The sequence below is a fragment of the Rhipicephalus microplus genome, chromosome 10 (assembly GCF_043290135.1).
Source record: "Rhipicephalus microplus isolate Deutch F79 chromosome 10, USDA_Rmic, whole genome shotgun sequence".
In the NCBI taxonomy this organism is placed as follows: domain Eukaryota; kingdom Metazoa; phylum Arthropoda; class Arachnida; order Ixodida; family Ixodidae; genus Rhipicephalus; species Rhipicephalus microplus.
In genome coordinates, this window is record NC_134709.1 from 45,593,081 (window position 1) to 45,619,781 (window position 26,701).

Consider the following 26,701-nt stretch of genomic DNA (forward strand, 5'->3'; position numbering starts at 1 on the left):
ACGTCAGTGACGACACCTGGCGATAGCGTTTTCAAGCACGTCGTCGCGCCGCGGTGAAAAGCAATAGAAAGGCCTGCGCTGCTGTATTTTGAGGTAAGCGATCAACGCGCTGCATTTTGTGGTTTCTTTTTTTGGTCTCGCTTAACCAAAGAGTCTACGGTTTCAGCGCGTCCTTTCAGGCGATCGTGAGTGTAGGAGCTCGCAGGACGCACCCCGAATTATCACGGCAAACCGACAAGTCCCTCGCAGGCAACGTTTTGCTCGCAGGTTACCTTACTTTGGCTGCCAGATACGAGCGTGTCGGGAGAGAACGAAATAAAAATTCCGAGACATTCGAGCCTGATCTTTACTGCGCTCTGCCGCCTTGACCTTTAATGCGTGCAGCTGCGCTTTGATGATGTGTTAAGTGACGCGTTCAAAAGTGATGGCGAACGCGCGGTAGATCGAGTTATCCCCTGTCACGCCTGCTAGGAAACAGCTGACGGCGAGCCTCCTTTTGATTGACTGCGCGTATCGGATCGACGCATCTAAGTGGCTGCTTCCCGAGGCCCTTTTTGGTGTTAGTTGCTCCAATCAATCCCACAGGTCTTTCCTTGGGGAACCGTTCCGTGCCGAGCAGCCTGATAGGATGGGACGACGCAGGAGCAAGCGAAAGCCGCCGCCGAAGCGCAAGAACATTGAACCACTGGAGACGCAGTTCAACTGTCCTTTCTGCAACCACGAGCGCTCTTGCGAAGTCAAAATGTGAGTACGTTCCCGACAGGCACTTTATTTTCGGGTGCTTCGTGTTCGTAACGTTGTGGCAAGCTGGGCGGACTGGTTAAGTTTCAACGCTCGGCGACCTACAGGCGACGGCCAAGATGCGACGTAGCTTCAGTGTAATGTTTGTTCAGGTGAAATCTGTATCTATACTATTGTTCAGTAGCGCTGCCGGAAATTTCTTTTCGGAAGGTGGTTCAACCATACATTATATATGCTCATGCGTGCGTTACTGTAACATGCAAAATTGGAAAATTTTCGGGTGCGTTAAAATGCCGCCCCTCTGGCTACGCCAGTACTATAATCCCAGCTGTCCCACGCGACAAGCGTCAATTAGACTAAAAGAAAACAAACAAAACACTTCGTGCGAAATCTCCTTTTTGTGTTGCCTATGTTGCAAAATGTTGTATTGTAGGGAACTTCCTCCCCGGGACGTTTTTTGTTGGATGGCATTGGCACACAGTCTGTCATCTTGCTGGCATCTGTTAGCGTCTGAAACAGCCCCGACTGAAGGCGACCAAACCCACGTTTTGGCGGAGAAGACTCCGCCAAAACGTGGGTTTGGCGCAGTCACAGCTAAAGCTGGAAGAGCGGTCTTTCGGAGCCTTTTTTGAACACTGTTTGGGTAACTGTTGCAAGCACACTTGCTGGGTATCATCCACTATGCCATAAATAATCATAATTTGTGTGTAGTAGGCAGGCATTTATTATGTTGTCCGTCTTCGTTCTTTGTAGAAACGTGGTATCCGCTGTAGACTTGCAAGGAATTCGTGCAAATTTTTTATGCTGTGGCTGTCAACAAATAATTATGCCTGAAGCGGGTATGCGCCGTAGCTAATAAGTGATCAAGAACAAGCTTATGCAACGGGTTCAAACATTGGATGACCCACTCGTTCTTCAATTTGCATTGTGTGATGCCTAGTGGTTCCTTTGCTGTTCTGCCCCGCCACGGTCGTCTAGTGGCTAAGGTACTCGGCTGCTGACCCGCAGGTCGCAGGATCGAATCCCGGCTGTGGCGGCTGCATTTCCGATAGAGGCGGAAATGTTGCAAGCCCGTGTACTCAGATTCGGGTGCACGTTAAAGAACCCCAGGTGGTCAAAATTTCCGGAGCCCTCCACTACGGTGCCTCTCATAATCAAATAGTAATTTTGGGACGTTAAACCCCACAAATCAATCAATCCTTTGCTGTTCTAAGATGCTTTATTACTTACATTAACGCTATTCCTCTCTTGACATCAAGTCTGCTTAAGGCCAGTTTGCAAATAATTCCAAGCACTGGTGTGGCTTCGAATACCATTGTGTCCTGGATGTTTTTTTATTTACGGAGTTTTTTTTTCTTTCTTGATAGTGGTTACGGACAGCGGCGGCGCACAACTACGGCGCTGCGCTCAGTCCGTGTTGTGATCTTATAACAGCTTTTGCAGTAAAAAAAAAAGTTACACAATTCAACGTTACCGAAGGTATGAATTTGAGGGCTCGTTTTCTTTGCTAGACACAAGGTTAATGACAACTAACCAACAAGCATGTCACGCAAAGTATAGGGGATGTTATTATAAGTAACTGTAATAATGTAAATGAGAAGAAACAAAAGTGCATGAAAAGGTAACGTGCGACCGGCAGGATCCAGACTTGCGACCTTCGAATAACATGGTATTTCAGTAATTGCAAATTCAAAGTTTGAGATATTTACCATTCTGGGCTTTACTGAAGTCTTCCATACGTTTTTCAGGGACCGGCAACGGAATACAGGTCGTATCACCTGTCGAGTCTGTCTGGAAGATTTTCAGACAGCTATAAACTGTATCCTTTTCTTGTTTCCAGCTGTTGCTTCTCGTTAACAGCAGTGTTTTTCAAGTGCTTTGATCGTGCCACTAAAAGTCCACTCGATTGCCATTGGACATACCTTCATAAAAGTTTACGGAGAGTTTAAAAATGTTATTACTGCCTTAAAAATTCAGTGTTGCTGTATTCACCTTTCTTTTATTAAGTGACACTGAAGAAATTGTGATTTAGCGATATTAAATACTGAACTCCACACACTTGACTTGTACTCTGCCACTATGGCCGAAATGTGAGAACACAAGGGAACCCGTGGCATATCATTGCTGGTCTCGCAGTGCAAAACCTTTAAAACATACATCTGTCCATGTCTTGTAAGTAATGAATCTATGACTTTGATAAAAGTGCATGTTCTGAAAACCTCTCTGCTGTTTTTGAGATTTATTTGTAGAGTTCAGTGGCATATGTGTATGAGTGACAGCTATAGCTGAAATCGATGTGCTGCAACATGGTAGGAGCAACAGTATTACACAGTCGTAGTTGTTGGTAGCGATGCACTGTGATGGAGTGTGCTATGCCTTTCGCTCATTACGTTTCAACTGACCCATCTTTTTCAGTGTAGGGAGGCGTACTCAATGTTTCTTTTTGCTTAGTTGACCTTCCCGCCATTTTCTCCAACGCCTCTGTTCAGTAGCCATTTTCCTTAACTGGGACTCTACGCCAACAGATCTTTCCGAAGCCATTGACGTCTACAGCGACTGGATCGACGCGTGCGAGAGCGCAAACCAGTGAGGAGGGGGCAAGAAATATCGGCCTCTCCTTCATATGTACATATTGTCAATAGAAATCGCTGGTGGAAAGGAGTGTCATCGGAGCGCATTCATTCGGCTGCATGTGTGTGCAAAGAGCCTTCCATCTCTGTGTCATGTTGTCGTCGTCCCACCGAGCGGTGTGTGGACCACAAGCAACCATCACCCACTTCCCTTCGCCCTCTGTGTTGTGCGCATCTTCAAGGAAAAGTTCACAAGCACGCGTCTGTCGATGTGCTGCGGTTTCTGTTGTATTTGTTCAACGGTTGGGGAAGTAATTAAATCTGTTTTAGGCTGGGATGGTGCTTCTGTTGTCAGTGTGTGTTTACGCGAAAGCTATCACACCTAAACCTCATTATAACACAGAAAAATTTGACATGAAAATAACTTTGCTATATTTGTTATGAGCGTTCATTCGAACTACTGTGCCTATTATAGCCATGTTCGTTATATCAAGTTTTTGCGTTTGAGATCACATTCAGAAGCTAATTTAGTGGTGTAGTTGTACGCTGGCACTGCTGTTTGTAACTGCTAATGCTTGGTGAGAGGGGAAAGAAAAATCCAGGAAAAACGGGATGAAGTGGGATTTGAATTTAGGCCCTCTGTGAGGCAGTCTAGTATTCTACTACAGAGCTGCGCCGGTGCTTGAAACTCCTTTGCTAAAATCCCTTACGGGAGCCATTTAGGAATCACGCCCATAGATGTAGGCTAACAGAAGAGTAAAGTAGCACCAGACATACCACAGCGTGAACTGCTTAAGGAATACGTGGTTTTAAACTTCCCACCCATAGCAAAGGGTTTGGCCATTATTCTTTATCATCAGCATCAGTAAGATGAACGTAATTCTTCATAGTAAATGTTCAATGGTTACCTTACTTCTCGAAATTGTGATTTATTACGTAGTGGGTGCCTTAAAGCTGTATTTGTGGTATTCGCACCAAGGGAGTTAACAAGAGGCGTAAGAAGAGTTGCATCCTCAGGTCGTTCAATGTACTGCCCTTTAAAACGAGTCGGAAGTACTATTCTGTTCCCGAAATAAGTAAGTACAATCAAAAACTACTTGTGCATACTTTTGCAGCTTATTATTTCAATCTTTTCATGTCAAAATAGAATGTGACTGACTGTTCAAAAATTAAATATTTAACTATATAATAATTAAAATTAATGACTAAAGCTCACACAAAACAACACATTGGTCAATTTTTTTTTTCTTGTAATGCCTCGGAATCATGCCACGCATATTTCTCATATTCGCAGACAGTGCATCAGGAGTCGCACCAAAAGAGGATAATCTCGACTATTCAGAATCCAATGTGCACCAACATCTTGCAGTGCACGGGCATCTACCATTTGGGCTACACTAAAGTGTACCCTCAAACGCGCCTTTCGGGCTCTTGATGATCGCACTGTACTTTTAAAACCCGAGCTATGTACGGTTAGGTGGAACTAAAATTTGTCTAGCATATTGTCATGAGACAATGTTGCATTAAGCAGCGAGATAGGCACAGAGAAAGCCGCGATTTTGGTGTATGGGGCGTACTCTTGTTCTCCATCCTGGCTTGCGCATTGGCGCTGTGTCAATACATCTCAAAATGCCTGGTTTCCCGTGTGCGTTCTCGCAACAATATGAACGCAAAAAACTTAGTGCCATATAGAAAATGCGCGAGTCTCTCTGCTCGCAGCCAGTCCACTGAAAATGAAGATCACACATGAATGCAGATAGAGTGAAAAAACAATGAAATCACCACATAAGCACTGTATACCGATCGTTAACCAGTGAAGCCGAAACATCCAGAACCGGTGCAGGACTAGGTAACAACCGTGAAAGCACTAACCAATCCTAATAATGCATTATAAACACTAAGAAACACTTACTGTACTTCTCCATGATGATGATTGTGCAAAGCACAGTGTACAGTATGTGAAATATGCAAACTGTGATAAATGCAAGTCAGATGCCTGTGTAACCTCATCAAGAAATACAAAGACTAACGAATTGTGGGTATTAGCAGCTCCACTGGTTAACAATCCTTACGAAGCACTTTGGAGGCAATTTTTTTTTTTCATATTCTGTCAAGTTGATGGCCTGAGAGAGCTGCAATATGTATAAGACATGCTTCATGCAGCTAGGATTTTTCAACTTGAAACTTAAATTACCAGACCGGGGTGCATGCTTCATACGGTTGGTGAAATTTAGCTCTCTCGCTTAATACTCTCAATTGAATAACCACACTTAGTGATTCACTTGTAGTTGCAAGCATTGAATCGATAATGTTGCCACACACGTGCACAAAAAAGTAAACATTTACATCTAGACAGTGTGTGCTCATCACTAGTAAGCTTTAGGCATGTCTGTACATGAACACGCATATAACATACTAAAAAGCTTTTCTTTTGCTGTTGGTAAACGGTGGCCAATATTCTGTGCACTCTTGTGGTTAGTCAATAAACCACATTAAAAGCTCTACAATTAATACCAGGCTTATCTGTTGTTAAATCTAGATCTGAATATTGCAGATTTTGACAGAATGAAAAAAGATATAATCCCAAACAAATAGACAATTCACAGTCTTGCAATAGTCAGTATGGAACATGCAATCAGTAGATTACTTGTGGCGAGTTAATTGTAGAAAATTTTGTGCTTAAAAGCATCAAGTTGCACTTTTTTATGCAGGCAACGCAACAACCTTGTTTTAGGCAGAACATGGAAACAAGTTTAGTTTATTGATCACATGTACACAACTTTGCACACCTCAGAAACAATTGTTGCCCCCCTCCCCCGCTCCTTTTTTTACTGGAAAACAATTGAAAAGCTCGACACCGCTCTAAACTTAGATTCACAAATTTTTAACAGGTGACAGTATGCCGTTTAAACAATAGATCTCAAGAACTATCAAGGTTGATACCAGGAAACTTAAAGTACTTGTACTATGCTTATGTGGAAAGAAAAAAGAAAGTTTACACAGCATGTAATAAGTATCTGAAAAAAATAATATTAGGTGCCATTGAATTTCGCAAAACCTCAAGAAAATAATTATGTTAAAGCACTGATCACGTGCCGTGTAGGTAATCTGTGATAGCCACGACGAGCTGCCTTCGTTGCCCCTGTTTACCTTAGCTTAAACCAATTAAAGGGCATGACGATAGTTGTAGCGCGAGAACAAAACGACGACACAGAGACAAGAAGGACACGAAAGACACGAGCGCTATAACGTGTCCTTTTGTCTCTGTGTCGTCGTTTCGTTCTCGTGCTATAACTATCGTCATGCCACACCAACTAGCCCAAGCTGCCACAATTAAAGGGGCCCTGAAACAGTTTCGACAATTTTTTACAGATACATTGGGCTGGTTGACCAAGTCCCAAGGGTTATTTAGAGACCCATTTGAGCTCTCTGCGTAAACCGTGCATTACAACGCTTTAAAACTGCGTATCGGTGCAGATCGTTGAGACCTGGCCGAACGCGTTTTCAACCGCCCATTAACAGAGCGACATGCTCTGGCCACTTGATGTTACTGTGGCTGCTGATCTGATTGGCTGCCATGGGCTGTAGAATGCGAAAAAGTAAGATCGGCTGGTAGGTTGCGACACCTGTCGGAGCAGATATTAACCACTCCGCGATCTTCGCTTCTGTTGCCAGACTGCGTGTGCATACTTTCCTAAATTTACACTAGAGGGAACTCTGGCACTAGTGCCTATAGGCGCTGCAACACATAGTGCTTACGCGAGCATGGGAATTATCGGTATGACATGGATTTGCCTAGTCTTCGTACTTTGCGTTCATTCTGGCTTGAAGTTGCTTTGTCACGAAACAAAAATCGGCAAATGTTCGGCAGTTACCATTCACCACATTCACCTGTGTTTATTTTGAATGCAAACAAGACTGCCACAAATTTCATTTACAATTTTATGTGCCCCACAAAGAAGTATCACAATTTGAGTTTTATCTCTAAATCACTCTTCCACAATGCCCATCATAATGAAAAAAAACTTGGCAAAGCAAGAAACAATGGATAATGTCACTGCCTCAATGTTCCCGCAACAGCTGGCGGCAAAGCATAGGATTTTTTTTAAGGCCTTGTTAGCCATATATTAATAAAGATTATGTAGATTATGTTGTATGCTGGAAAAGAAAAACTAGTAACTCGAGTTTAAAAACTTTTGGTGGGCCACATCATTGAAAAACAAGTGCTTAAAGGGGCCCTGCAGCACTTTTTGAGCATAGTTACAAAATGCTGCCGATCGGTAGTAGAGGCTCTCAACAACACACGAGCCAAATATCGTAGTGCAGCACACGGCCTGGAATTCACAATAAATTATCAAAGTAAGCTAAAAATTGCTTTTTCTTCCCTCGACAAATCACCCAATAAGCCCCAAAATCACTTGTAGCAAGCCCATCTATCAGCCATTGGCCGATTTGAACATAGCGTACCCTTAGTCGTTACAGAGATCGTCACAAAAGGCCGTCACTTGTCCACGCGCGCGCGATTGCACTGAAAAAGTTACGTATTCAATGAAAAAATAATTCTCAAGGTCACAAGGTACGCGTGACGCTTTTTGTTTGCCCCTCCCATCTCTCCCTGTTTAGCTTCCACCGCTTTCGTGGGGACGAGAGAAGAGAGAACGCGATTGCAGCATGTGACAAATCTTGGTAACTCCGCTCGCACTGGACGGATTCTTAAAATTTTTGCAGCGATGAATTTGTGAAGCAATACGCTTCTCCACTGCATTAATTCCATGGTTACTCAAAAACGTGTTTCAGGGCCCCTTTAAAGTATGGGCACAAATTTTTCAAAAAGTCAACACGTATGTTTCATTTTATCTTCTTACCAGTAACAGTTGTTTAGCAGAAAATCTGCATGAGAGTTTTAAAAGAATGCCATATCATTGAAAACTTGTCTCTCTCTAATGACCCCTAAAATGAACAAGAATGCAGTTGTAAAAACTGATTAGACACTGTTTTATGCAATAAATACAGTTATGCAAGGAAAATGACAGAAGAGAAAGCACACATATGTCAATGAAGTTTTTTTTTTACACAGCTGCCCTTGCGATGTACAGTTGACTGCAAAATTAACGAGACTTGACAAGTGTGGATCTATGCCCCGTTATGTTATGGAAAGCTTTTGATTTCATAAAAAAGCGGTGACAAATGCAAAAAAAAAAACAGTGATCAAAATACCGAATTCGAGAACACATGGCTTTAGCTCACCAAACCCTTCCGTTTTTCTCGCAAGTCTCGTGTCACAAAAAACTTTTGCGGCGAACTGTACTGCATAGGAATTTCAATTTATACAAGAGGCAACAAAGACAGCATGGCAGTTCAGGTAAGTGAAACAAAAATACAGCTCTACAAATTAGTAACAAACAAAGCCAAGTGAAATATTAGCATTAGAAAAAAAATTCGGCTCAGGTGAAGTCGGTACAAAACATACTACTTCAGTATAGAACTGGCACTAACAATATGAAGAAGTAGAATAGGTGTGCTGATCCACACAACAGCGAAGAAATAGATATGTTTAGGTCGATAAATTACACCATTATAGGTTTATTAATATATAAGAAAAACTTTAAGGCCGTTATTTGTTCCATAGGTTACAACGGGCACTCCCATTAAGGGGTTAGTAACTTCTCAGGATGCAATACAGTTCACTGCTGAACTGTCAGTCTTAGTTTTTCTTAAATTTCATGTCGAATCCTCCACACGATGTCGGTGACAAAACGTGTTTTTTGAGTATCATTAACATTGGTTCAACAAAATTTCCTGAAACTTGCTATGTTGAGCATATGGCCCCCTCAGAGAACAATGTAGTTACTTGTTATCGATTAGGAGCTATGTAGGAAAAAGTAGATCCCGTCAAAATCAATGAAATCATGGTGTTTAATGCAAGGATTTCAGGTTGGCTTTACTACTCGCAAACCTTTTTTTTTTTTTTTTGCGTCTTTCCTTGTTTGCCAAGTATCTTCTTGCAGCAGGTGCAGAGATTTTGGAATTATGAAACGGTTGTAATGAGAAAAAATCTTTTTTCTTTAGGGTCCCTTTACGAAGCCAACAGCTTATTTGTATAAAGAATTAGCCCTTTCACGTTCTTGGACCCATGTGCAGACAGTGAAAGCATCAGCCGTTCAGCTCAGGATACTAGTATGGGGTGCCCTCATATTCATCAATCTTTAAAGAGGGAACGCAGCAGAAACACTGCTTTCTGTAAAGTCGTACCCATCTACAGATATAATTCCAAGTCTCTTTCCTCCAAGCAAAATGCAGCAACTGGCAAAATTTCATATGAAGAAAGACATGTTTTAGCATAGACAAGATTTATGTTTAAAATACAGTTGGGTGAAACACGCAAGGAAATCTATACAATTTTTTTAAAGGGACACTGAAAAAAAGATTTTTGTCATGCTTTCACAATTACGCAATCGCCTAGCTTATTGCGGAGAAATGTCTGGCAAGTGTGAAAACGTACGAAAAGAAAATGCAGGTGGCGGCACGAGCTCGAAATTTCCACACATAATGCCACGACATTGTAGATTTTGACAGCATCTACTAGGTTGTACAGTTAAAAATCATTGTAAATAAAGTACTTTGTTCTCTGACGCGACATGCCTAAGTTTCCAAAAATTGTGCTCGATGTCACAAAAATATGAAAATTCACATGGAAATCTATGATGTCATGTGCAGAGGTTTAGGCGTGGAATTTATGAATGAAAATAACCTTTATTTTGTCCTCTATTAACAAAACTGTGATGATAAAATTAGTGACATTAAACTTATCAGAGTGCAACTTATCAATCTAAACCAATTCACTATTTCACTTTAGTGTGCCTTCCGAAACTGGGCTAACTTCAACCCTGTAACAGCATATGCGTAAGGACATCAGATGCTCATATATATGATGATAGACTCTCATCATATGCTCACAATCTTTCTCAAAGTGTTGCCATGAAAACAGACCACAGAAACATTTCTGGAGCTATAAAAGATTTTTTAGTTCCAGTGATTCCATGACGCAGACATGCCAGTTTATCTAGTTGATGTCACAGCCGTGAGAAATTTAAGACTGTAGGGAACACATTAATGCGCATGCCTCACAAATTTTTAGACAAGTAAAATATATGTACTAACAGTATACACACTAAATATGAAAATTATGTGGGCACTTTCGCACATATATGAATGTGTTCTATCCTGTATACCTTTTATACTCTGTCAGAATGCTATCACTCAACATTGTTTTTCTTCATCTTTCAACGATGACAGATAGTGGCATCATGTTACCTCATTCTAGACTTTATGGCTGACCAAATATTAATAGAGGCTCTCTTTCCAGCCCAGCAAGTTCGGCAGAACAGGAGCAGTGTGGACCCTCTCGCGACGGCAGTGCTATTGTTTGGACAAATGGCTCGTGCACCACTATGCTAATGGGGTAACAGCTACGTCCTGAAAACGCATAAAGGGGCTCTATCAATGCTGTCGCCAAGCGCTGCCCGTACGCGAATGAACGCTCATGCGCCTAGCAAGGTTTCAGAGTTACGCTCCCACCTCAGTAACTACGTGTGATGCCACTCAAACTGGAATATGGATCATCCAAACAGCAGGACGAACCAGGAAGTTATTCTCGTATGAGTACTCTGTGTAGAGCTAAGAGTGTCCTTGGCACAGAGCCAAGCAAGCAGTCTTTTCACAGAGCCAAGGATGCCGTTATGTAGAAAATGGCAATGTGTCTATATCAAATTTCGAAGTGTCGCACCAATTGCATTGCCAAAAGTGAAGAAAGGATACGGTCTATGGCTCATTTTTCTATGTGCACACGTAATAGCTATTTATATTACAGAATTATCTGCAATACTTACTCATAATTTGCACTGATAATTTCACAGGTTACGGACACTTGTCGGGTAACTTGCATTTCCCCGCGTACGCAGCATCCTTTTCCTCACAAATTACCGGCACGGCAAGTCAATATTGCTAGTAGTTCAAGTGGTTGGAGCATGACTGTGCAATTAAGAGGCGAAGCAACGTTTTCTTTAAGTACACGGTTTTATTTCTTTGGTTGCAAAAACTCGCTCGGTGAAAACTAAGCATTGTTCCTCGAAACTCTTCGATGCCACCGGGATTACCAGCGCTGCGACGCACCTATTTGTGGCATGTTTTTGGGCTAATATTCTCATAAAAAAAGCACAACCTTAATTCAATGTTCTTGAAATATATCACATGTACATGCTGTCAAAGTTTTTTCACAAAAGTTTCTTTAAAGAAGAATGACAAACTGGTAAATTTTATTTAAAAATTGCAAGTGCTATCATTAATGTCTAGTGCCTGCTATTAAACATAGCCAACTGAGGGAAGTCAAGTTAGTTTAATCACAAGCATGCCAAAGAGAGAAAACCAAGCTATGTGAATGAACAAGTAGATGAGCAACAATGTCACGTTGTGTCAGACCTGGTGTTAGCTCTAGTTCTTCGATGCTAGGGATACATCAAGCTTGATAAGGCAACATAAGGGCACCACAGGAGGCCCCTTTAAGCGATTTCATAGTTTGGCAAGTGGCTTTGAGTGCTGCATAAATGGTACCCACTTTTTTATGAGCTAAGCTGTAATAATTGCTTACGATATGTGACAGTTTTCGCAGTGCAGCCTAAACATATTCATGATGTGAACCTTTGTTCGAATACAATATGCCCAGTAAAGGATTTATTTATTTTTACAAAAATGCCAGTCATGCTACTGTAGCAGGTTTAACACAAGTTATGAGGTTCTAGTACCTGTGCAAGGAGCTAACGCATTCACGAAGTCAAAACGGGGTGCATACTGTCAACAGCACGTAACATTTCCGAATACTTCATTGATTGAAACCTATTGCAGTAACATGAAGTGCATTCTGTTCCAGCTTGTGTGAGATATTGATGTTAGCCCTCTGCTTCGCTTCTTCAACATCGTAATAAAACCACAACAAGAGATGTTATTATGCAAAGTACCATAAGGCTCGCATTCATTCTTTATCATACACTTCAGAAAAAAATAGATATTTTTCCAACAGCAGAGGCACTGTTTGGCTTGCAACAATGAGGTGTGGCACAAAAGCAAAGCACTTTGGGGAATTTTTTTTGCACCCCATAAGGCCGTAGATACCTTACATGAGGCACTATGCAGTGCATATTTGCCCCGATAGTTGAGCTTGGCCAAACAAATGCGATGTGCAGAATGAGCTAGGCCTAACATAGGCCCGAGCTAAGCTTAATATAGGCCTAAGCAAAACCTAAGATGAGTTGCCAGATTAACATGTGCTTTCAGTCGACATGTGCAGTCTAATGCCAGACAGTCGGCTTTGACGCTTGACAAAGGAAAAATGTGGGCTTAAAATCTCGCAAAACCAGCCCAAAAGTGTGGTGCCGTCTGCCTTTGTAGAGCAATCTTTGTTCTCACGAATAGCACCATCTTTCAGTTGCTGCTGCGAGGCTAAGTTGGCAGAAAAGGTACAATTTTCCGCAACAATAAACAATGCCTGCACTGAAGCATCAAAGGTTCTCAGTGAGCACACAACTATGCCATACGCTCTACAGAATGTAGTGAGAATCTAGTGCACACTTCTTCTCAAACCACCAAACTCTCTTGCTGAACTGCACTAATGGAACTTGCAATTTCAAAACAATATTCCCGTCAGATTGATTGATATGTGAGGCTTAACGCTCCAAAACCACCATATGATTATGAGAGACGTCGTAGTGAAGGGCTCCGGAAATTTTCATCACCTAGGGTTCTTTAACGTGCGCCCAAATCTGATTGATTGATTGATTGATATGTGGGGTTTAACGTCCCAAAACCACTATATGATTATGAGAGACGCCGTAGTGGAGGGCTCCGGAAATTTAGACCACCTGGGGTTCTTTAACGTGCACCCAAATCTGAGCACACGGGCCTACAACATTTCCGCCTCCATCGGAAATGCAGCCGCCGCAGCCGGGATTCGAACCCGCGCCCTGCGGGTCAGCAGCCAAGTACCTTAGCCACTAGACCACCGCGGCGGGGCAATGCGCCCAAATCTGAGCACGCAGGCCTACAGCATTTTTGTCTCCATCGAAAATGCAGCCGCCGCAGCCAATGTTCCGACCAAGTGACACAAATTTACTTTTTCAACATTCCAGCGAATGTTCACGGCCTTGTTTGGCTGTGCAAGACTGGTAATTTTTGACTACCACCGGTTAGCTGGTTCATGGTAAAACAACAATTTTTCAGCAATGTCTTATAGAGGCAGCTTCATTTTGGTGCACGAAATGATGCATCTGTCTCAAGCATGAAAAACCTATTCCTTTCATAGAAGTTTGCAACTATCCTAAATGCATGCAAGTTTGGAATGACGCAGGCGCTCGGGAGAAAAAAATGTGTTGTGGCTGTTGGAATTGCACCGGGACCAGTGGACAGCTAAGCTAACATTTACAACAGGCATCGGAGAAGTGGCGGGTGGATGCACAAGTACGACACAGGAGTAGTGGGAAAAAGAGAGAGAATGCATACTGCGTTTTTGTTAGGCTTAGGGTGCACTGACCATGTAAAGAACTTTGAATAGAGGGACATTCATGTGACAGGAAAGTGTCACAGACAGTTGCACAGCAATTTCAAAGCTTGCTTTAAACCTAGGGGTATTTCTTGAATAGCTCTGTACAAGAAATCTCACATCGCTTGAAGAAAATGGAGACAAAGAAACGACATACAACGGAAACTTGTGCACGGCATTGCTTTGCAAACTGAGAAGATATATTATGAAGCCTTAGACCTTTTGCGCGAAGGTGGTTGTGCACCTTTTTGGTCAAACACAGTAATTCAGTGCAACATGTTCCCTCGCAACTGCTGTAATGAAAAGGATACATATGATGAGAATTTATTAAATGATGTTAACTTGGCCTTTTTCACACCGTTAGAAAAAAAGGCATCGTGCTTTGATGCATCACAAGAAGGGAAAGCGAAATCGTTTTTCCAGAATTTGGACAACCTGTGCACCGACTCAAGGAGAACGATAGGCGGGAATTTGCCACAAGCATGCACAACCGACAGATCGTTTAGAACACCTCGAGCCTAAACGGCTGGTCAGCTTGTGCTTCCTTCACCTCAGGGACTCCAGGAACTGCTGAGCGCACAGCTTCACCTTAACGGGGCAGTCTGTCGCCACCCACTTCTCGACAATCTGCGGGAGTTCGAGCGCCACTGCCAGGTCGCGGATCTCGGCGGTTCCCGTTCCTTCTACATTGCACAGTGTCCCAGCCGCTACGAGCAGCCGAAATTGCGCCTCGCCATCGGTCAACTCCGCCGCAACGGCGACCATTGTGGTGAGCAGCTGCACCATGCGTTCCGTGGCCTGCGGGTCGCAGACGGCCCCTTCGCGCAGGTGCGCCACGGCAAAGTTCAGCAGTAGCGTGGACATGGCGATCTGCGTGTTCTTGTTGGCCCCGCCTGCCCCGGCTCGTCGCTGGAGCGCGCCCAGTATACGCTCGCGCTCCTGCAGCGCCAGCGCCTCGCCGCTCGGCTGGGAGAAGAGGTTGCACAGGCAACGAAGGACTAGCATTTGGTTGGCCGCCGCGTTGCGGCCCGTGGACGACAGCAGGCCAATCAGGAGGCTGCACAGCTGTGCGCCGCTCATCTGGCAGACGCGGCTGTTCACCGCCTGGATTCGCAGAGCGAGCCTCAGTAGGTCCAGTGCCGGGAAGACGTAATCTGGGAAACACCCGCGTGTTGCATCGTTTAAAGCTCACTTTTCAATTTGTAGTGAATGTATAACTATGTATTCAGTATGTATAATTATGTTATACATCGGGCTCAAATATTATGGACAATGCACAATTTTGTTTTCCCTTTTCTCATAAATTTTCATATTTTAATGGGCCAATGAGGTATATCAACTAGATAAGAATTTTGGTGCAGATTAGACAAGAACAGAAAGAAGATGCACAGCAGCGTTTCCTTACGTCTTGAGTTCTGTTCACACAAAAAACATGTTTACATAGCTGGTTTGCGCACACTATTATGCCACTTGAAGGGGGAGGGGGAGTTCAGAACTGATGTTTATATTTAAGGTTGACTGCACTATGTTAAAGGAGTACCGACACAAAATTTCGTGGCCGAGATAGCCTGCGGGGTCTATTTCAGTGAACATACGTATAGTATAATCTGCAAAATAGGAACAGCGAGTATAGCTTGGGTGGTACTTTAAATTAATTTTGAAGTTTGCGTGAGTGCTCGACTCCCTCACGCCATTGACACCCTTGAAGGGGACCCTTTCGGGACCCCCTACTACTCTCATGTCACGATGCTGCAGTCAAAAAAGCAAGTTACGATGATGTAATAGCCACCTTTTTTTTTTCCGCGTTTTTTCCCGCAGTCTGTACTTCTCGGTGGCTGGTCACGAGTGCGTGGCCGTGGCGCACGCCTAAAAAGTTTTGTGTGTGGCAACACTGGAGTCCCATTTCCCAGTCGAAAGTGATTCTTGATGTGGGCTGTGCGGTAGTGTGTCACAATTCTGTGTGCTGACGTGGTCTAGAGCTGCACAAGCTAAGGGGCAAAACTTCACCTGACGGCTTCTCAATTTTGGAGCTCTCTCAAACCGAAACTGAAACTGGTTGATAATGAGGGGCCTGTAATCAATTATTCGTTGTGTGCTGCAGCAAACGATGTGTCCTGTTATGACTCACAGGCCCGCAGCAACACATTCCAACAGAAAAACGCGAGGCCAAAGTTTTTGTGTCAGTACACCTTTAAGGGAGTTATGACAGCAAGGGAAAATGCCACTACTAATGCACGTTGTAGTAGTTTGAAGCTAATAGGTCATCATTTCTGAGGTAAGGAGAAACAATTTCTAAGGTGAGTTTAAACAATGATACGAAAAAGAAATACTGCTGCTTACGAGTGTTCTGGAAAAGCAATAATTTTTGTACATATGTCTCATTCCCAGGATGTCTGAAACTGCAACAAAATAGAGCCTCCAACCACAACTAGAACTGCTGCTACTGCTACTATGATTACTACTACTACTACTACTACTACTACTACTACTACTACTACTACTACTACTACTAGTACAACTACGATGACAACAGTAGCAGCTTAAGGCAGGCTAAGACAGATTTATTGTAGGAACAAAAACATTAAGGGACCCATTAAGTTTCGCCTTGAAGAGTTGAATGCGATAGCAATATCGCGTCCTCAGAGTGTACTTCAAACACTTAGTGCATGAAAACCTTTTGAACTTGCTAAGCACCCAATGCGTGGCCTTCAGAGAATAGGCGCAGCAATATGTGTGCATTTGTTATGGATGACCGGTTTTGAACCATGAAGCCATAATGATAATCACACGTACTAGCGCCCTATGACAATGTGCGCTTATACCACGCATTATTACTGCTTCATTTCAAGCTGTATTGTGAAGCATGCATGTAGACCATGAATGTTGCTTTCACGGCATTTCCAAGAAGAGGAAGTTATTTTCACCGTATTCACAAGCGCACGTGCAGATGTGTGGTAGAACATCAGCTTGCCTCACAAACTGCTTGCGTTTGACCCCCACTCAGAGCCAGAATTTTTATTGTTTATTTTATTTACATCTTTCTAGATTTTTCAGTCATGCACAAAATGATTTTTCGTTCACAAACACAGACACTGGAATTTCTGTTAAACGAGCTTTCTAACACTATTGCATTGGAAGCAAATCAGCAAGCAGAGAAAGTGTGGCAGACATTCTGCATACCTTCCGGCCAATGCACCACCCTGTCAAGGGCGCCTAGCTGGGCATCACCGGGCACTGCTGACGTGCTAGTAGCCAGCTCTATGAGGCTAGCCAAGTCGTTGTCGTCCACCGTGTGAGCGGGCGGAACCTGAGTGTTGAATTCCTGCAACTTGGTCTGGATCCCCTGAATGTTGGCGATGTCAAAGCGGACGAACGACGTGTGGGGAAAGAAGTGGCCGCCGATAGTCATGTCGCCCGCTGCATTGTCAACATCTGTAGAGTCACCTGGAAAAAAAGTCACAGTTTCACCAAAAGGGCAAAGTAATGAATGCGATAGCAACATATTCGAATGTTTTACGAACCAAGGCTAGCATATTTAGGAGCAACATTAATTGTAGTAAACATGCGCTTGCTGAGTAACCAAGTTTCCTGTAGCGTGGCCACAGTAGATGACCACAACAAGGCTCGTGCGAAGTGATGGCATTGATGAGAAGCCCTTCCCGTGGGCAGCGCATGCTGGTACTAAGGGCTATACGTCGTGTGTTGCCGCTGGTGGCAGTTTGTTATGTCAAGTGCAGTGGCAGGACTAACCACTAGGCCGAGTGCACTACAAATTCAACATGCCGAAATTGGAAATTGAAAGCCATCGATCACCGGTGACCTGTTTTAACCCTTTGAAACCCTATGTACACAATTGCATACACCACACATTTTTTTGTTGTTTGCATCAAGTAGAGGCTAAGAAACGACAAGATATATTGTACTTTGGATGAATCGAACCTCCCACATAATAAACTTGCCTTCATTTAACTTCATTTTGCAGTGTACTGATACATATGATCACTTTTCTGAAGGCACTACAACCACGTTAAAAGATTGATATGTGGGGTTTAACGTCCCAAAACCACTATATGATTATGAGAGACGCCGTAGTGGAGGGCTCCGGAAATTTAGACCACCTGGGGTTCTTTAACGTGCACCCAAATCTGAGCACACGGGCCTACAACATTTCCGCCACCATCGGAAATGCAGCTGCCGCAGCCGGTATTCGAACCCGCGCCCTGCGGGTCAGCAGCCGAGTACCTTAGCCACTAGACCACCGCGGCGGGGCAACCACGTTCAAAGAGTCGCGTGATGTAGCCCTTCCTGCAAGCAATGTGAAAAGCGGAATTGGTCCCTGTCCAAGATTGACATAACCTAAAATGAATTTGCACTGTATTACTAGCCTGAGGTTTGATACTGTTTATGCCAATAATAGTCATCGACGAGTTCAGTATAAAAAAATATTTAATTATAACTTAATCAGAACGAGTTATTGTAACACAATTTCAACAATTACGTCATTATTACTGCAATAGAGTAATGAGTGCCCTGAAGTTACGTTGTAGTGATTTGACACATTTACAGACAGTTTTTCATAGGTGGCGTCTGCAAGGTTTAAGGGGGGGCTTTGGTATCGCAAAAAATGGCAAAAAAATTTATTCCTTTTTAAAATCATGTTTTCAGTTTCTGGAACCCTTTTTCTATCCGATTCCAAAATATCTACACTGAAAACCGCGCACAAGTGCTTTGTAAAATTCGCTTCACCCTCCTCTGTAACGAAAGTTTTTCTGGAAATGACGAGAAAATATCGATCTAAAAAAAATTATAGCTTCGCGAGGACGCGGCCAGTAGCCGTCTTCCTGGGCTCATCGGAAAGAGCGTTTTTCCATGTTCGAATTTACCACCTCAGCTGGCTCCTTTCTTCAAAAACAAGTGCACAAAAAGCAAGTATTTGAAGGTCGTTTCGAAGCCCTTGATTGGCTGTGGCCACCATGTTGCCCCAGCTCGCCTAGACGTTGGTCCGATGCTCGCTCCGGGAGATCGTCGTCTGCTGCTTGTGCGTCGCGAAGACATGGCTGTCGAAAATCGCTACCTCGTGACGTGTTCACGGCTCGACGATCACTTAGGATATAATTACGCTGTAGTTAGGAGCTGTAAGGGGATGCACGATCATATTACTAGAAGCGGGCGGGGGATCTACGAGCGCGGGGCGTCATCGGAGCCGTTTTAGGCCTAACTCCGCTTACGACGAGACGAACTTTGCGGGCAAGAATGCTGCGCTAGAGCACTCGCGGCAATGTGCTTTTTCGCAAGCAGCGAAGCACATCACTTGCTAGCTCCTCAGAACCACAGAAAAGCGTTTTACGCATCTCTGCAGCAGACCCCACTGTCAAGCTCATCAACTTGCCCCCCCCCCCCCCCCCCCACCCTCTTCCACTGCCAAGGATTGCTCGCTCGGAACAGCGGCTAGCATTTTCGCGTGTCGGCAATCGAAAATGCGATAACAGGTGCAGTGCGCGCCAGTTTTTTGTAATTTTAGGTACACATTTCGCACATCGTTACCGAACACCACCGGCAAGTGCATCACGCACCAGCTGCGCTGTCCACGCGGCCGCACACTTCATGGTCATATGGAGGGCGTCAATAAGCTTTTGTGATGCAATTTAGATGTGCTTGGAGCCTTTCCTGGTATCGCCGCAAGCGTTTATGAATGTTCTGAGACAATAAAAGCCTTGTAGATTAGAGTTTCCGCGACCGGCAGTGTGATGATGCGTTTAACAGCTAGAGTGGCAAAAGAGCATGCATGAAGCAGGGGCACCAGTTTTTTATATGCCCGACTCGCGTCAATAAATAAGCTGCTAAAAATTGTGCCATCAGTTTTCTGCCCATAACTGTTACTCATTTGGAAAGGAGGAGTAGGCTGTCATGGTGTGAGCCATTTTTCTTATGCAATAAACTTCTCTCGATAAAAAAATGTTCAGTGATTATTTGTAATCAAGAGGTACCTAATTATGCTAATGACAGCTTGAACACAAGAAAAACGTCCAATACTTTCAGTATATGGCCTTATTCAATTACAATCTATTCTGTCATGGCTACTATCACACCACTCCTTCATACAGCGAACTTGGTGTAAAATCCATACTTCTTCTTTGTAGATAAAAAAGGTTATGAAAAAAATTATATAGGCAACAAAGGCACACTGGGCAGAAGCCACATGCCTGAGAAGTCAAATATCACAAGACAAACCTAAGATCACAATTTTTAGGTGTTTTAGAGACGTGAAGAGAAGGTGAAACTTCAAACGCAGTTTTCGCAATACTGTTTTTTTGGCATTATGCTCAGCTCGTGGAGCAGATATCTCTGCAACCACTGCACAGATTTTGATTCCGTTTCTTTTGCAACGCTCCTTCAACAGTGCTTCAGGGGGCTGCAATCTTAGTTTTTCATTTTGCTCTCTGAAGAAGTTTTCGTAGTGTTTCTTGTTTGTAATGGTAGTGTGCTCATTGCAGTGTCGCTCGAGAAAATGTTAACTACAAAATTTAATGTTGCAAAAAAATTATTTTGAAAACGCAGCCCCCTTCAGCATGCATTTGGCTGTACGCTTCATAATTACCAACTATTTTTGTCACTTTATAAATCCACCAGCCCCTCCACGAGGTTCAATGAAAAAATAAATTGTATCTCATTAAGTTTTTATGCTATCACCCCGAAACTTTTATGGAAGCACAGCGAGGCCATTTTTAGTGTACGCGCCAATTTTCATCAACATCTAGCAAGACACAAAAAAGTTTGTTTCGAAAGGCACGTCCTCCCTGGTAATGAAAGAGTAAACTGGGCCCTGTAATGCTTTTGCTACTAATCAACAGTTGGCCCCACTAAAGGAGTTTACGTGCAAGTGGAGTTACATGGCTTTGTTGCACTCTTTAGTCATATCCTCCTTTTGTATTAAGTGTGCTGAAAGTTGTGCAGGGAGGTACGACAGGGGGGCAATAAGCCATGTACGTTTGTCAGCACGCATTGTGACCTTCAGCTCATTCTAATTTTTATCTTCAAATGCACACATTGCTCGCAGAGTGATTATGACAGTGTACACGTCGCGGCATCCTGCGGCGGTCACGGTAACTGTACGCAGGTCGCGATCAAATCGGCCAATGGCCATTGACTGTTTGTGGCATGGACGTCTGGGCTAAACCTTTATCGAGTCAGGGAACTTTTGACCGATGACTAGACAAAGGACGTCACATATAGTCAGCGGGACTTTTGTCTGCCTAGTTGACAAAGGTTGCCACGTGCAGTCAGCAGACATTTGTCTGCTGACTACAGTGAACTTTTGTCCGCTGACTTGACAAATGCCACATGTAGTCTGTGGACTCCGTGTCCCCTAACCTGACAAAGGATGCCACATGCAGTCAGCGGACTTTCGTCCGCTGACTTGACAAAAGATGCAACAAGTAATTGGTGTACTTTTGCGCGGTGACTTGAGAAGGGACGCCACACGTAGTCTGTGGACTTTATTCCGCCGACTTGACAATAGATGCCAAATGTAGTCAGTGGGCTATTGTCGACTGACTACACGTGACTTTTGGCTGCTGACATGAGACTTTAGTTTGCTAACTACATCAGACTTTTGTTCGCCAGCTACATGTGCACCATCAACCAGCCATGTGCTCTCCCCTCTCTGCTGCTCCTAAGGTGAGAAAGGCATCGAGGTGCACCCTCTCCCCTGCTGTTTCCCTACTGCCTGGAGATGTGCAGCACCCCTTTGGCGACCACTCGCTGGCATTGGACGAGTATTGAAAATGCATTCCGAAAACCCCCGCGCAGTTCAGCCCACAACGACCAGGAGAAGTTGAAATTTTCCGCATGGGTTTTCTTTGCTGTAACAGTGAAATTGCGGATAAACACGGTTCATTACATTCAGGTAAGGAAAAAAACTCATGGTGCTCTATGTACAAACGGCCAAGTATTAAGGGGAGATGCTACTCGAAGACACTTTTTTTTAATATTCACCCTAGAGCAATGAAACTTGAGCTGTTTATAGAACTTTTATTGCTGATTTCAAATATATAATTAGTTTTCTTGCAAGTTACACACTTTTAGCTCTGCAACATGACAAAGTAGAAACCTTACCCATTTTGCCCCCCTTTTTTTCATCCCTAAACTTCTGTAATTTTTTACCATTCATAGTTCATAATTCTTCAAATAAAACGTAGAAAGCAAATAACTAATTAGGAAGCGCATACAAAATATGTAATACACATGAAAAATAATAGACGTAGAAAGTCAATATTTCACCTACCCTAGTAAAGGTAAAGGTATACATACAAGTTTTTTTATTATACAATAAAATATTGAAATTTAAACTAGACAATTGCATTTATGATACTTTGGAAAAAGTTCGGGCGAAATTTCATGCAGATCCGAGCACTATAAGTGCCAGAAAAAGGAGGGGCACATTGGAAAAAATGGCAGAATTTGTGTTTTGAGAAAAAACCAGTTTTAAAGTTAAAATGGACTTTTTATTTATGAAAGACATCATTAAATCAGATGAAATTCGCACACCAAAAAGAACAATCCTTCTTGTAGTGGCCACTGCGACTAAAATACGCCAGCACCATGAGTTAGCCCCTCTCGGCTTTTTTGAGCCGACTCCTCACAGACATTTCGGTCACAGACAGGGCCATAAAACGCTTGCCAAACTTCCACTCCATCTGGCAGAGCCTTGTGCCAACTGCAAGCTAGGAAGAAGTTCGACAGGACTGCGAAATACAAACTAAGTCCAGTGTCATGCCATTTTGCAGCCATGTTTGTGTACATAATGGCAATGTCGTCCCTGCTAAGTTCTCTCACTGCGAGCTCTTTTGAGCTCTCAAGATTGGCGCTGACGTCATCCATTGCCGCATCACGAACTTTCCGGCTGATGGGTGTGAATGAGTTTTGATGCATTGGCTTTTGCAAGCCAACAACTGCCGCAAATCGGACCAGCTGCTCATAGCCTATTGCTACAGAGCGCGCCGCCCAACGGCTTTCACTTGCGAGCAATGCCTTTTTTCATTCATAATGGAGATCATTACACGAGAAAAGCATTGTTCAGCTGCATTTCTCGAGAAGACATGGACCCCGCAAATAGGTTTCACAGTACATACAGGTTCGCAGTGGCCAATGGCAGTCCCTGATTCGTACCGTGTGATAAGCCAGTCGCGGCGCTCGATAAACGCACAGAAGAGTGCTTCGTTTTATTATTTCTTGTGCTGCATCAGCGAGAGAAACTGTTGTTATTTGAAGAGTGAGGTTTGACTCTTCGACTCATGCGATCAACCATGGCTAGCGGCGGCGCATTATCGGCGGCAAGGTGCTCGAAGACTGCACACTTTGAACCTTTTAACAGGCACCTTGTGCTCCTTAGATGCAATTTTAAAGCGTTTCCAGTTAAGTCTGGACCTGTATTATTTTTTTCATAACAGTAGAGGTATTAATCTTATCAAAACAGGCAAAAATAAAAAAATCAGTATTTTGAAAAAAAAAAAAAAAAACTCCCGTTTTTCGACTCGCATTTCCCCTTAAACTTGAGGTTCAAGCCAAACTTGAAGTGAGATGAAGTGAATTTTTGTCATTGCCCAACAAACCTGCACAATAATTTAAAGAATTAGAACCACACTCGCATGAATTAAGCAAACAGCTTAGAATAGAAGGAGGATTTGAAGAACGGTAGGGTGCAAGCAGCTAGACCCATTGATTCACTACAATCAGCGAATATAAGCTAGCATAAGACGACTTCAAACTTTGACAAAAATAATTTGAGTGCAGATTATGCACATTTTATTTTACAGTGTGGCTTCACGACAGTTCAGACTTCTCCTAAAAAGATGGTTTCACAGCACAATTCCACTATACAGCGAAGCCACTTCACCAAGTCATTTCGGCTTTTTTTTTTTACTTGAAGTAATTCATAATCTATTAGTTCATTTCAAATACATAATCTATTAGTTCATTTCAAATACATTAAATTTCAAATTTTCTAAATTCAATATGAAGTGGATTTGAATCCTGTAATATTCACATGAATATTTGAAACGTTCAAAATATTCGCCCATGCCTAGTTCTAAGGGCAGAAGGTCAAAATTGACCATTTTGTCGCATCGACAATTCTTTTATGCTGGAGTTCATTATACTGAGATTTAAATGTCCTAAAATTACCATGAAGTAAACACCTGTCAGTAGTCCAACTTTATTGCTTTAATGAAGCACAAACACATGACAAGCATTAAGTTAATGGCAAACCTTTCCAAGTACTAGCTTGTCATTTATTTAAAAACTTTTCAGTTCTTTACGCTAGCAGAAGGGCGTTATGAAAACAAATGCTCATTTGTGCTAACCTGGTTGCCGTGATGCTTGTTGCGCAGGCTGGGGCTTCGCTGAAGTTCCTGGAATATACCTTGAGCCACCTGAAAATTTCGAAATAAAGTCTAATGCTTCATGCCTTTAGGTCGGCACGAAAATGTGTAGCTCGCTCAGACCCACTCGTGAAATACATTTCGTCCCAAGAATTCACACAAACTCTATCAAAACTTGATCAAACTTGATCAAAAGTTGATTGAAGCTTTAATACATCCTGCACCACAGGAACCTTGTTCACAATAAATTTGAAATATTGACAAATGCAATGTATGTAAATGTTTGTTGAGCTTTTATTGTTGTCGACATTTCTTCTGTTTGATAGCATTTGAGGGGGGACATGGAAATGGGATTGATTGACTGATTGATTGGTATGTGGGGTTTAATGTTCCAAAATCACCATATATTTATGAGGGACGCCGCAATAGAGGGCTGAGGAAATTTCGACCACCTGGGGTTCTTTATCATGCACCCGATTCCAAACAGCATTCGCCTCCATCGAAAATGCAGCCGCCGCAGCCGGGACTTGATCCCGCGATTTGTGGGTCAGCAGCCAATTACCTTAGCCATTAGATGGCAATGAAAATGATTAATTTGGTAGATAAGTTCAACTTTTTTTTTTTGCAATCCTGAGACATTCTTTTTATGTCATGGTGAAGTATTAAACCAAAATAGGTAGTAGAAGGTCAAAAAACAGCATTTTGCTTTGTACAGTAATCAAGAACTGAGAAAATTGTGTTCTTAGAAATTTGAAATTCTTGCGAGCTTCCTTTGGCACAGTGCCACCATCTTGGCATCATCATAAAGAGGACAGATTGGAGCTCGAGACAGCCGCAAACCTGAATTTCTCTAATAAAAAATAAAACCAGTTCCCTTCCATTTTCTTAGCTTTGAGCTCCATTTATTAATGGCTCTATTTTCTCAGCATTCACTGTTTGAGCAGTTGCTGTCAGGTATCCCTATGCCTTCGCATAAGAAAAAAGATTTAACCACTGTGTTTTCTGCGCTTAGATCCAGAGACATTGGAGAGTGTGATAAAGCTGTCCATATTTGTCTGGACGTCACAGATTTTTTTTCATAATGAGCCTTATGTGAAAGTAGCAATTAAGACAGTATGTAGAGGGCATTTCAAAACTTTTTTTTTGTGCTCATTTGAACATAAACTGACAGCTTTACAGAAGATAATGGGCCCTTGTGAATATTCTTATCTGATAATGTTGACAAACTTGTTGTTATTTATTAATTTTGTGATGATGATGAGAGTCCATTAAATGTAGTAACTAAAGAACTAAAGCACACAGCTTAAAACTGATTTTAGTTGTATCAGCACAACAAATTCCAAAATTTGTCATTTTCATGAATAACGAAGATACTTTTTATTGCCAATTCCCCTTTAATATAAAACACTAGTACGCTATGCCAAAGTGGTGACTCAATAAGTGGCTTCAAGTGACTTGCTCAAACATAATCGATTCTCAATGGTGCATAAAACTCAAAGGGGTTTCCGCAATAGCTTGATTCGCTTAAAATCCAAATTTAATAAGGCTGAAGAAATCTACAATTAACTCCCTCAAGTCAATAAAACAGAAATTGTATATTATTATGCCCAGTATAAATGACAATAAATTTGAATGAAACAGTAATATAAAAGCCAATTTTCTAGGGATGGGGAAATGGCAAATTTGAGGTTAAAAAGTGGATTCGAAGCAAATGGACAGTTGGTCGAAAAATTTCAAGCTAAATAGTTTGAATAGTAAATATCCAAAGTTATGAAGAAAATATGGATATTTGTCATGACGCAAGCTATATACACAATACAATTAACATGCTAGAGTAAACATCAAGTTCTTGTTTCAAAGCAAAGTGGAATAAACTTTGAACAGAAGCAGGATGTGAATAGATGTAGGATACAAGTCGTAAGCGTTTGCTTTACTTAGTGCATACGAGCCCGTAAAACATGCATTAAACATAAAATCAGGCTGCTGATTACGATATGCAATCATAATCACGTGAAAAAGGGGTCTCACAGTCTAACAGCTGAACACTACAGTGAAAGCATCTTTTCAGGGCAGTTGCATGAGGTAAAAAGAACATGTTTGTTTGTTTCAAATGCTATAACAATCATTTGAGTCTTTGAAGCACTCAAATACTCGCTCTTGCCCGTTAATTTGAAAATCGATTTTGTTGACCCTGAAAGCGAGCAACCACATATATTTCGATGCTATTCCGACAATGCGCATAAGATGAAACTTCAAAGAGAACGCACATCCAATGTACTGTAGTACTGCTCCATGTGAATGAAGTCAATGTATTCATTCTGCCACTGCGGGCTACGATCGAAATCCTAAGAGGTTGCTCATAGCAGTACAAATCAAATAATATGCATGCTCACTGAACCATTTGCTCAAGCCTAAGATTT

General features: G+C 42.5%; 2 protein-coding genes across 2 annotated transcripts in view; one reads left to right on the forward strand and one right to left on the reverse strand.

Annotated features, from left to right (window-relative positions):
* Nucleotides 1-10: 10 nt before the first annotated feature.
* Nucleotides 11-3,648, forward strand: LOC119180945 (transcription elongation factor 1 homolog). Its single transcript, XM_037432089.2, has 4 exons — nucleotides 11-93; nucleotides 586-744; nucleotides 2,490-2,560; nucleotides 3,267-3,648. The coding sequence occupies exons 2-4, from the start codon at nucleotides 629-631 to the stop codon at nucleotides 3,329-3,331; spliced, it is 252 nt and encodes an 83-aa protein (XP_037287986.1). The 5' UTR covers nucleotides 11-93; nucleotides 586-628; the 3' UTR covers nucleotides 3,332-3,648.
* A 10,562-nt stretch (nucleotides 3,649-14,210) lies between these two features.
* Plap (phospholipase A2 activator protein) overlaps nucleotides 14,211-26,701 on the reverse strand; it is a 33,621-nt gene continuing 21,130 nt past the window's right edge. Inside the window, exons 8-10 of the mRNA XM_037431792.2 lie at nucleotides 24,264-24,332; nucleotides 17,083-17,346; nucleotides 14,211-15,056 (exon numbers count right to left, since the gene is read on the reverse strand). Coding sequence (XP_037287689.2) covers nucleotides 14,449-15,056; nucleotides 17,083-17,346; nucleotides 24,264-24,332 — 941 coding nt within the window. The 3' untranslated portion in view covers nucleotides 14,211-14,448. The remainder of the gene's footprint in view (nucleotides 15,057-17,082; nucleotides 17,347-24,263; nucleotides 24,333-26,701) is intronic.

Excerpts from the sequence above, each read along its gene's own strand:
- LOC119180945 (XM_037432089.2), top strand. The coding sequence starts at position 629 with ATGGGACGACGCAGGAGCAAGCGAAAGCCGCCGCCGAAGCGCAAGAAC. Across the intron at positions 745-2,489 it reads CGCTCTTGCGAAGTCAAAAT|GGACCGGCAACGGAATACAG; the intron begins GTGAGTACGTTC and ends TACGTTTTTCAG. Across the intron at positions 2,561-3,266 it reads TTTTCAGACAGCTATAAACT|ATCTTTCCGAAGCCATTGAC; the intron begins GTATCCTTTTCT and ends CTACGCCAACAG.